Raw genomic sequence first — 12615 nt, 5'->3', positions numbered from 1 at the left:
TCTCAAGGGAAATTAGGGATGGGCAATAAATGCTGGCCTTGGCAGAAATTCTCACTTCCCATGAAAGAATAAAAAAGGATGATTCATCCTTCTTGTAGAATCTTTCTTTCTCAATAGAATATATCTTTGCTGAGAATTATGAAATATCTCCTTAAATGTCTGGCATTGCTTATCTACCATCTTACCTTTTAACCTACTTTTCAAATCCACTTTAGCCAACTCTGTCTTCATACCTTTGTAATTGCCATTATTTAAGTTCAAGTCACTAATTTCAGACCCAGGCTTCTCACTTTCAAACTGAATCATAAAATCATAGAATCATAGAATGGTTACAGCACAGAAGGAGGCCATTTGGCCTGTCGGCTCTCTGCAAGAGCAACTTACCTTGTCACACTCCCCCAGCTGAAAGTGAAATTCTATCATGTTATAATCACTCTTCCCTCGAGGTTCCTATATTATGATATCATTACTTAATCCTGTCTCATTACACATCACCAGATCTATAATGTCCTCGTTGGTTTCGCTGAGAAAGGCTGAAATGAGGGCTTAAGTAAGAAATGGAACCACTTGAATTGATGCAGTGGCAAACATTGCTCCATGGTTGGAGTTAGGATACTTTGTTTGGGCATTGTAAAGGCAGCTTTATGCAGCATCTGTCTGCACGCTATAATCCACCAGGGAGTGCCTGATGAAAAAAGTCAAAAATGTGATTTGTTTCCCCATCTCTCTCTCTCTCTTTCTCCCACCAGCATCTCTTGTATTGCTGAAAATACAAATTCCATCAAAACCTCCTGTCTGGTATTATTTTAAATGCATACTCTAATTTGATTGGAAGAGGTTTTAAAGTTTAAGTCAATCTATTGTTTTTCGCTCAATATGTTCTGTGAAAACGATTGCATCATCATTCATTTGGTAACAGAGCAGAACCCAATGATGGATTTCTTTTACATCTTAGAGAAAGACACAGGGTATTACATTTGACTGTCTGTCAGGCTTCCTTTGGAAACTATTCAAAAAGCGATTTGAATTAAATAGAGGATAGATGATGACGAAGCAAGGATGAGATTTAAATTGCACACATGGACTGACCTGATAACTTGAAGTCGGAGATGAAGTCGTATACTGAAAGTGCCCTGTGCAGATTTAGAAGGGGCTCAAATCCAGCATCTAAAGAACAGCCTGCACTGTAGCAGTGCATCAGCTCAGTTTCTATAGCAATCGACTCTTATCAGAATGCTTTAGAATCAATGCAAATTCATGCGGAATTATGGACCATTTTATGTTGTTGACACTGTTCCACCAGATGCAGGATTCAGATTGGTCAATGTCAGTCACTTTTGGCTCTATGGAACCATTCTTTCTGTCTGAGTTGAATTTCAACACCACCACTCAGACCCATGTTTTGGGCATCTATCATGTTCCTAAAACATGACTGGGAACAATAAAAAAGGAGTCTTTTTAAAATTTAAAAAAGAACAGTACAAGGAACACCTGTTGGACTGTTTGTTTCTTTAGATATTTCAGTAGAACTAGAAAAAAAAAGTGCAGCTTTGCTGTATTGAAAAACACTCCTCAACCACAAAGATTGTCAAATTTCTGTTTACATTCAGCTAGGAATATTACTGAGCCTATTGACATAATTAGCTTTTCAGACAAGAGCACATGCAGGTACAAGTGTCAACCTCCTGAAAGCTTATCATGGTGATCTTTGATTTAACATTGAGTAAACAAATTCCGATCATGTAATATCTACTGTGAGAAGCTCAACAGTTCATGTTAGCTGTTTATTTTCTTTTTACAATGTAAATTCTTTCACTAGCTTATGAAAATGTCTTGTTTTCCTTTGAACATGACTGAAATATCAATGAAGGAACCTGTCAAATTCTGCTCTCTGAAAAGGCTCATTAACTAGATGTGAAGCTTGTGGATAAGTTCAAAATATAATCTTGCAAACTGATATTAAGGTATAAGTGAGGTGTCACCACCAATTTTTTTTTTATTCCTTTCTGGGATATGTGAGTCGCTGGCTAGTCCTGCATTTATTGCCCATCTCTAATTGCCCTTGAGAAAGTGGTGGTGAGCTGCCTTCTTGAACCACAGCAGTCCTTAGGGTGTAGGTACACCAACAGTGCTGTTAAGAAGGGAGTTCCAGGATTTTGACCAGCGACAGTGATATAGTTTCAAGTAAGGATGTTGTGTGGCTTGGAGGGGAACTTGCAGGTGGTGGTGTTCCCATGCATCTGCTTTCCTTGTCCTTCTAGATGGTAGAAGCCGCAGGTTTGGAAGGTGCTGTCGAAGGAGCCTTGGTGAGTTGCTGCAGTGCATCTTGTAGATGCTACACACTGCTGCTACTGTGCGTCGGTGGTGGAGGGAGTGAATGTTGAAGGTGGTGGATGGGGTGCCAATCGAGCGAGCTGTTTCGTCCTGGATGGTGTCGAGCTTCTTGAGTGTTGTTGGAGCTGCACCCATCCAGGCAATTGATTTAGCTTCTCAATGCATTGACCGTCACAAAGTCCATTGCATAAATTCGTCTTTGACCAAGCTTTTGGTCACCTGACCTAATATCTTCTTACGTGGCTCAGCATCAAATTATATTTGGTAATGTTTCTGTGAAATGCCTTGGCACAATTTACTATGGTAAAGCACTTTATAAATGTAGGTTGCTAACGGAAATATGCCCGTGCATTGTGGCTGGTTGTACATAAAATAATGTGCCACAGAATTACACAGGCTTTAATTTTTATTTTAACACTATGGCCCAAAGGGGCCGATTTCAAGCTCCCAGTGGAGAACAGCACTCACAGGGAATGTATTGTGGAAGATTGTGGGTCCCAGCCCATGATTTTCTCCCTATTAAAATGAATGGACAGAAAATGACAGGCTGTATGCCTGCAATTTATTGCAGTGTATTTACTGCAAGCTCCACTTCCACTGAGCATGGAATTGGCTCTTATGTTTTTGGAGCAGATTGTGAGGGTTCGTTGCTAAAAGTGTACTCAGTATAGAAAATTATAATTTTACAAATTAAATAATGACCCAACACTTCATCAATATAAACTTCTCAGCTTTCACCAAAAAGTCAAACCACCTGTGGATTGTGGACACTTCGGGATGAATTTAGTTGTGCCGGCAGGGCTTCCGGCACTGCGCCAAAAAGGCATGGGGAACTCCACCTCGCTTTTTTAGTTTCCCTCAGGCACAATTCAACAGCACTCAGACACTTAAGTGCCCGGTGCCAGGATCCCTGGCCCTTTAAGGACAGGGATCCCGCCTCAAGGGGCTGCCGGCCAATCAGAGGGCCAGCAGCTCTGTAGTATCTGCAGCGCCACCCCGAGTGGTGGTCACTTCCAATACTACAGGTGCCCTGGAACAGGCCCTGTGCTGGAGCCCGGAACCAGAAGTAAACGAGGTGGGGTTGCCGCGGCCAGTCCAGCAGGCCCCGGTAATTGGGGGGGCGGGGGGAGTTGTGAAGGTGCCGAGGAGGGCGGGAGGTTGTCCAGAGGTGCCCGCCTTTGCCGCCAGTGGACCTTCATGGGCCATGGATTTCCCACAGAGAAGGTCCTCTCCAAGCCCGCAGGGAAGCTGCCTTGTTTCACTGTGTGACCTACTGTGTGGCAGAGGCCTCTCCGCTGCTGGTTTAATTCCAGCAGCAGTAGGAAAAGGCCCTTAAGTGGCTACTGATTGGCTTCTGGGCAGGAAGGCCTTTTTTGGCCTTTCTCCTTTCCCGTCCCCAACTTTTATCGCAGTGTGATGGGAAGGTGATGGGCCCTCCGCCTTCCATCCCAATTCTATGGCTCTCCCCCACTTCCTAGCCCATCTCTGAGGGGGGTGGCCATTAAATTCCACCCTTTGAATTGCTAACATTCACGGATACTTAAGGATACTTAGTAAATTGAAATAGGTGCATCTTATTTCGTGAAGGATGCTTTTTCCCTAATGACAGGATTAAAGTTTGTTTCGTCAAACTTGTACCGCTGCAGTCCGTGTTTTCAAATCCCATCATGGCCTCGTCCCTCTCTATCTCTGTAACCTCCTCCAGCCCTATAACTATCTGCGATCTTGGTGCTCCTCCAGTTCTGACCTCTTGTGCATCCCTGATTTTCATCACTCCATTGTTGGTGGCCTTGCCTTCAGCTGCCAAGTCTGTAAGCTCTGGAATTGTTTCATTAAACCTCTTTGTCTCTCTACCTCTCTCCTCCTTTAAAACACTCCCTAAAATCGACCTCTTTGGCCAAGCTTTTGGTCACCTGTCCTATGTGTCAAATTTTGTTTGAAAAGGGGCCTGGGGACCTTTTACTACATGAAAGGCACAATTATAAATGTAAGTTGCTGTTGCTGACTGAAAAGTAATTTACTTAAGAATTAAAAATGCAGCCTCTGAACTAATGAGCACAGTTGAGGAATTGAACTCTGTGCTGTGATAATACAACACAGCCAAGATTAAAGTACACAAGCTAAAACAGATGATAGTTGTGGCAATTAGTGGGGAAAAGTTATGCTAATGAAGCTGCAAGGCTTGTTAGGTCATCTTAATTATGCATGCAAAACTCTAACTTCAGGCAGATTAAGTAGTACATTGGGAAAAGGTTGAAATTTGGACCATATTGTTATATTACTGTGACTAGCCATCCAGATTAGCTTTTGTCACTGCTATTTTTACATGAACACAACTGCATAAAGTTTCTGAAGCTAAAATGGAAAATTGCTGGAAACAGTCAGCAGACCAGTCACCACCTGTGAGGAGAATAGACAAATGAATGTTTTAGGCTGCAGCGCACCCTCTGTCAGAACTGGAAGGCAGTGCAAATGAACAGCATTTAAAAAGCAGCTGAATGAAAGGAAAGGGAGGGAAGATAACACAGAGAAGAAATAGAATGGCCTGTAAATGGCCTGCTTAAGTGAGAAACAGGAGGTGGTTAAATGGCTGAAGCAATATTGACAGAAGACAACAGGTGGCCTAATGAGAGAAATCAAAGACATTAACAAGGCACAGAAAACATACAAATAGCTGAAGCAGAGGAAGGCAGAGAGTAGGGGATGGAGGGGGAGGGCAATGGTATGTCGGGGTGGATGCGGTGCACGGCGGATATAAGTAAAGAGTTAAACTGCTAAACACCCGCCACACCTCAATGTTACCTGGTCTCTTCTCTCCACAGATGCTAACTGACCTGCCCATTGCTTCCAGGATTTTCCACTTTTGTTTCAGCATCCGCTGCTTTGATTTATAAGTTTTCAGTAGCACTGGAATTTTAATTAGATAATCATCTCCAACATTTTTCAGCCGAATTGCTAGACAATTGCAGTCTTAGGGTTAATTTTGCTCAGCTACTTAAAGTTGCTGTACACCATACAAGTGAAAAAAATAGGCATATCACTTTCAATATCCAGACAATGTAACAAAGCAATTAAAAAAAAAACTAACATAATACAAGGATATATAGCCAGAATTGTAGAATACAGGATAGAGTTTACAAATTGCACTCCCGCCTTGGAGGTCAGCAGCCCCATAGGATTTTTTGTCCATTCATTAAAATAAGCATGAATGGATGAAAAAGCCTATGGTGCACTCTCACCTCCATACCTGAATTCCCAATGTGTACTCCCACTGCACAACGTTTTCCATTTTCAGTGCAAATTCACACGATCTCTACAGAAGTAATTCTAAGACTTTATAATGCATTGGCCAGACTTCACATCAAATTAGTCTAATGGTGACCATTGTCGATTGTTGTAAAAACCCATCTGGTTCACTAATGTCCTTTAGGGAAGGAAATCTGCTGTCCTTACCTGGTCTGGCCTACATGTGACTTCAGACCCAGAGCAATGTGGTTGACTCTTAAATGCTCTCTGAAATGGCCTAGCAAGCCACTCAGTTCAAGGGTAATTAGGGATGGGCAATAAATGTTGGCCTAGCCAGCAATGCCCACACTCCAAGAACAAATAAAAAGAAAATCAAATATTGGGCTGATTTTTATACAGCTGGCGGGGGTGCCAACGCCAGGCCAAAAAGGTGACTGTAACCTCGCCTCAGCCATTTGGGGGACCCCCGACTGCACTTAACAGTGCTCGGCAATTAACTGCCCCGTGCCAGGGTCCCCATCCCTTTACGGATCCTGCCTCCAAGAGTTGCTGGCCAATCAGAGGGCTGACAGCTCAGCAGTCCCAGCAGTGCCACCAGTGGCCACTGCAACAGGCCCTGCACCAGGAGCAGCCATGGAGCCTCAGCGAGCGGGTAAGTGGGGGCAAGCTCTCTGAGGCCAGTCAGGCAGGCCCCAGTAAGGGATGGGGTGGGTGTGATGCTGAAAGCAGGGGGGTTGGTGATGGCACTGGGGTCCCTCTATGGGCCACAGATTGCCCAAGCAGGAGGGTCTCCCCCCAACTAGCCCACACGGAAGTTCCCTGGAGTTACTGGGTGGCCTGCACATATGGTGGAGAACCTCACCCCCCCACCCTCCCCCGACACTGGTAAAATGCTAGCGGTGGCGGGATGAGGCCTTTAAATGGCCTTTAATTGACCACTGAAGGACCTCAATTGGCCTCTGGGTGGGAAGGTCGTTCTGAAACCTCCCCAGCCCTGACTAAATTGAATGGCGAAGGAAGGCGATGAGCACTCCACCCCCTTCTCTTGTAATTATATGGGCCCACACACCACCCTGACCATTCATAGCGAGCTAATAAAATTCAGCCCATCATGTTTAATTTTGGTCATTATACTAAATAAAAGTTATATACTGCATTGGAAAGGTACAGAAAAGTAAAATAAAATTTATCCCAAGATTAAAGCAGAGCTATGGCGAATGATTAATAAAACACCACCTTTGAGATGTATAAAAGATGGAGGATCTCACTGAAGTATATAAAATGCTAAATTATGGCTTGGATTTTGTGGTAGGAATAACTGTGAGGGTATGGATGCTCACCCTTATTATGGGTTGAATTGGATAGCAACTTCCAATGTCCACACTTGCGGAGTTAAACGCAGAAATCATGAAGTTGCTGCATGAGATGCCCTGCTCCTCCACAAGCTTCACATCATGGCTACCTCACTGAGAGATTCCATGTTAAAATACATGGAGCTACAGTACTTACTCACTAGACACACACTAAACATGCTAGATGAGTTAGGTTTTGTCCATTCAAGTGTAAGTGAATTTTTAACAGTGCAATAAGACTTAATTACTGCCAAACAACAACTCTGGCAGTAAAAATTTACCTTTACAAGGGTAGATTCATTCATTCATTCAGATTTTAATTATGATTGGAGATTTAATAAAGAGTTAAAAGTAAAACTTTTTTTATCTTTTCTATCTTTCTCTTTTATTTCTCTTTCTTAATCCCATCTTTCCTTCCTGCTCTTTATTTTGTATTCAGTACGTGATTTTACATTGAATTAAATATTCTAACTTATACTTCCTGGTGTGTCTCAGTAAGAATTCTGCAATCTGATTGGTTGAAGAGACACTGTGTTGCTTGCCCTGTTCACACATGTCCTGGATCCCCTGTGGACGGTGCCATGCTGAAATGGTTCTCTAATTACTTTAGGTTTCTGTGTAAAAGCCTAAAGTGAGTCTGTGTGCAGCTCTATGCATAATGAATGGCAAGCGATGCTCATTTGCAATTAACCGCAAAATCTAAGCCAATGTATTTCAAAGCATGTCAACTGAGTCAGGTCATGGATATAAATGAGTAAAAAGTAAATTTTAAACCAATACCAAAGAGTCTTTAAAATGTGATAACTATTTAGAATAATCTACTGACCAAAGCAGATGGAGGTAAAATACCGATCTTCAAAATATAATTAGATGTCATTGTCACAAAGCTAATATATTAAAAAGATCTTCGATAGCTGACTGACCTTTTCTCATTCTTAATGTATATCCTTACAAGAGATAAAACCTGCAAACTACTTGTGAAGTATAAAGGAAACTTATAATGGCTTTCCAACTGCTATCATTTAGGACATCAATTAAATTTGTTTCAGTAAAACAGGAAATCTGTGAAGTTTACTTTACAATGTGTAAATCCATTTATAAAAAGTATTTTTCCCCCTTTTTCCTTTGATATTTATTACAGAACTGCAAATATAGTTTCATAATGCAGTTGTGACATAGGTTTTCTACCTGAATGAAACTCTGACATTTTGTAATGTGATTGCATGCAGCAGCGTTTATAAACTTCCTTCATACCGTCATAAATCCATCCAGCAAACCCGAGCCTGGTTTGGGGGGTGCTTGTAATCTTTCCATTGACCATTTTTCAATTATGGAGGCGACTTGGCTGTTCTCAGTGTTGAGAATCTGGAACCCCGTCATATTCACTCCACTATAGCGATAAGGCTCCAAGTCCAGGGCAAAGATGTCCTGAAAGAAATTTTCTGGTGTCAAGGCAAGTTGTTGTATATTCTGAATTAAGTATCTTCAAAAACTCTATGCAGGATAGGAGTTTGGCCAATGGAATATGATGACCGTGACAGCATCCCTGTTCACACATGCCATTATGTTTCTGAGACTGGTGAAAGCTATGATTTCTTGTGTGTTGGATTTTAATCGGGTGCAGTGTTTCACTGTCATAAACAATTACTCCAGTGTTAAATATGACACTGCTCCATCATTAGGGGTGTAACATTTTGACAATATAAATGTTATATTTGGGGGAAAAACCTCTGGTTGCACACTATGGGTAAAGCTGCACTACTTCTAGACTGAGTAACCTCAATAAAGGGGCAAAAACCTGAAGCTAGGCGTCACCAATGTTCAAAGGAGTAGGGCAGAAGATGAAGTAAATAGTTAGGTGACACAAGACATGGGCTTTAAAAGCCTATAGATCCTGGGAGGAAGGTAAAATGTAAGCAGGTAAGGAATTTCACAGTTTTGAGGTACTGAGAAAGAATGAGTTATATATGAACAATGCAGTCTTTAACTGCACACAGCATTAAAGGCCAAAATAATGCCATCCAGGCTTCACTGCAGACCGGCACTTATCCAATGCATTAAATTGGTGAATTGCAGGAGAATAAAGTACAAACAAATCAACTGCTCATCCGTGAGCAACATCCTTGCATATCATAAAATAACAATAAATTGTTCAACTGCTTACCAAGGTGGTGAAAATGTAATGATAATATTCAGTCATCATTCCCATCGACAAAGCCTGAGGGAGAAATGAATGGGCAGGTCATGCAGCAGAATTTCCTACATAATTATGAGAAATATACAGTACAGTGCACTGAAGATTAAATTATATGACTTGAATAAAATAAGAACAAATCAAGTTAAAAGTACCACAAGTTGGTCAATCAGATGCTAAAAGCAGTGAATGTGTGATCTGTATTCAGTCACTAAGATACTCCTTATCTTTAAGGAGTGAGACTTACTATCATGGTCCCGGATGCAGTTACAAATAATAACGTTTAAAGATACAGTTTCCATTTTGGGAGCAATCAGGAAAAGATGCCCAAAATGCTTTTGAAATTGCAATGGTTAGGTTAGGCTTCCAGTTTCTGCGAAAATTCATTTGCATAATCACAAACATAAACTCCTCCATGAATCAGCGGAATCTGGCAGTGTAATCGAACGTAAATGTTTCCCTTCTTATCTTTCCGTTTAAAAGTATTCCTTGATGTATTTAAAATAAGTAACCTGGCGCAGCTGATTAATACAGCTGAAAATAGGTGTATCAGAAAAAAATAGCATTTTTAAGAAGGGTGTTTCCTTACTGGATCAGATATGCAGATATGCAGATATCCTATGGGGATTTTTTTTTCCCTGTTGAAATGATACGATTGCTAAAGGAATGACTGCATCTCTGTTGATACTGATTCATATCCCTCACACCAGTTATCGTTCTATTTGTGCCCTGTATGCCAGTAAAGGACTGGGTTGCATGCTTTATCCAGTGGTACAGAAAGAGACAGCCTTGCATGGGATGTCACAAGTCTGGAGGTCATTTGTTCCTCATAATCAAAATAATGAAGCTGAAAGACGAAGCAACAAAACTGGAAATCTGAAATAAAAACAGGAACTGCACACCACTTGAAAGGGAAAGATCGCTAAACATTTCAAATGTTCGTCCAGTTTGAAGAATGGTTAAATCCCAAAATTTCCGTTGTCTTCCTCTTTGAAAATGCTGACAATGTTTTGTGCATTTCCAGAATTCTTACACAGAAAAAGTGTAGAGGGAAAATATTGATCTCTTTTTTCAATTATGCACCATTACCAACCACACTCCTCTGGGACAACAAGTCTTCAGAATATTAATCTCTGTTAGACACCCACTGCACTACCCACCCCCCACCCCCCCACCCCCATGCTCACCCCCCCCCCCCCCCCCCACTAAATTTTGTCACAGACAGAAAAGGACAAGATTTAGTCTAGTGTGTTTAAGCTTAAGATTGCCTCCTAGTCAGTTTTCCCAGTGATGTTCCATATATTTAAAATCAATAGAAATAGACAGCCTTAAAAGATGTTCAAGTTAATCATAAAATTTTGTAGCTGCTTGTTAAGCGATATTGCATTGATGCTATAACCAGGATCTTTCACATTTAGGCATTGTTTTCGGAATTCACATTGCTGTCAAGTAGAATAGAATATACAGATCTGTATTGCATCATTCAATTACAGAATCAAAAAATGATACAGCACAGAAGGAGGCTATTTGCCCCATAGTGTCCGTGCCAATTAGTACCACTCCCCTGCCTTTTCTCCCTGGCCCTTCAAATTTATCTCTTCAAGCATTTATCCACTTCCCATTTGAAAATTGTTATTGAATCTGCTTCCTCCATTCTTTGGGCAGTATGTTCCATATTATAACAACTACCGTTTAAAAAAAAATTCTACTGATTTTGCCTCTGGTTCTTTTGCCAATTGCATTAAATTTATGCCCTCTGGATACTGACTCTTCTGCCACTGGAAACAGTTATTTCTTATTTACTCCATAAAACCCTTCATGATTGTGATCTTCCCTGAACCATCTCTGTTCTAAGAAAAACAACCCTAGCTTCTCTAGTGTCTCCAAGTAACTGAAGTCCGGCATAATTTCAAATACTAATCCTTCAAAGCATGCTTGTAGCACCCAGTGATAAATTGCTAAACCAAACCAAATCATGTAACTGAATCTTTCTCTGACAGTCAAATTACCTTGTTCTGATTTTGTTTCTCGTTTTGCTTATGGTTTGCTTGTGTTTCGAGATGAAACTTTACCTCATTGGAGAGCTTGAGGTGTTGAGGGAGAGGTGGGTGGTGGGGGTGGGGTAGGGGATTTATGTAAAAGGGACCACCTTATATGACCAGACAGTTATTGCCCCAGTTAATAATACTGTTGACTTAAAACTACACCACTGACATATCATCAAACCTTTATTAAGTGTACCCAATGAGAAAACTTCACTTCATCTTCACCAATCTTCCTGTCGCGGATGCATCTGTCCATGGCAGTATTGGTAGGAGTGACCACCTCACAGTCCTTCTGAAGACGAAGTTCCATCTTCACACTGAGGATACTCTCCATCGTGTTGTGTTGCACTATCAACATACTAAATAGGATAGATTTTGAACTGATCTAGGAGCTCAACACTGGACATCCAGAGGGTGCTGCAGGCCGTTAGGAGCAGCAGAATTGCATTCAATCACAATTTGTGACCTCATGGCCCAGCATATCCCTCAGCCTACCATTACCATCAAGCCAGGGGATCAAACCTAGTTCTATGAGGAGTGCAGGAGAGCATGCCAGGAGAAGCACCAGGCATACTTTAAAATGAGACGCCAAACTGATGAAGCTACAGCACAGAACAACGTACATACTAAACAGCGGAAGCAGCGTGTGATAGACAGAGCTAAGCGATCCACCAACCAATGGATCAGATCAAAGCTCTGCAGTCCTGCCACATCCAGTCATGAATGGTAGTGGACAATTAAACAACTAACCAGAGGAGGAGGTTCCACAAACATCCCCATCTTCAATGATGATGGAGCCCAGCACTTCAACGCACAAGACAAAATTGAAGCATTTGCATCCATCGTCAGCCAGAAGTGTCAAATGGATGATCCATCTCTGCCTCTTCCAGAATTCCTCAGTGTTATAGATGCCAGACATCAGTAAATTCGATTCATTCCACGTGGCATCAAGAAACAACTAAATGGCACTGTATACGGCAAAGACTATAGGCCCTGACAACATCCCAGTTGTAGTACTGAAGACTTATGCTCCAGAACTAGCTGCACCCCTAGCCAAGCTCTTCTAGTAGAGTTACAACACTGGCATATACCCAACAATGTGCAAAATTGCCCAGGTATGTCCTGTTCACAAAAAGCAGGATGAATCCAATCTGCCAATTACTGCCCCATCAGCCTACTCTCAATCATCAGCAAAGTGATGGAAGGTGTCATCAACAGCGCTATCAAGTGGCACTTACTCAGCAATAACCTGCTCATCACAGGGATGGGCAATAAATGCTGGCCTAGCCAGCAATGCCCACATCCCATGAATAAATAAAAAGAAAATGCTCAGTTTGGATTCAGCTCCAGACCTCATTACAGCCTTGGTTCCAACATGGAAAAATGAGCTGAATCCCAGAGGTGAGGTGAAAGTGACTGCCCTTGACATTAAGACAGCATTTGA

At 41.7% G+C, this 12615-nt stretch overlaps 1 protein-coding gene across 2 annotated transcripts in view; it reads right to left on the bottom strand.

Moving 5' to 3' along the window:
- LOC137353107 (glutamate receptor ionotropic, kainate 2) overlaps positions 1-12615 on the bottom strand; it is a 575020-nt gene that overhangs the window by 298147 nt on the left and 264258 nt on the right. For both annotated transcript variants that reach the window (XM_068019103.1, XM_068019112.1), the window contains exons 5-6: positions 9097-9150; positions 8187-8360 (exon numbers count right to left, since the gene is read on the bottom strand). In XM_068019103.1, coding sequence (XP_067875204.1) covers positions 8187-8360; positions 9097-9150 — 228 coding nt within the window. The remainder of the gene's footprint in view (positions 1-8186; positions 8361-9096; positions 9151-12615) is intronic.

This window comes from Heterodontus francisci, chromosome 3 (genome assembly GCF_036365525.1).
Source record: "Heterodontus francisci isolate sHetFra1 chromosome 3, sHetFra1.hap1, whole genome shotgun sequence".
Classification (NCBI taxonomy): Eukaryota; Metazoa; Chordata; class Chondrichthyes; order Heterodontiformes; family Heterodontidae; genus Heterodontus; species Heterodontus francisci.
Note: the sequence above shows the minus strand (reverse complement) of the source record. Positions and strands in the feature narration are given on the sequence as shown.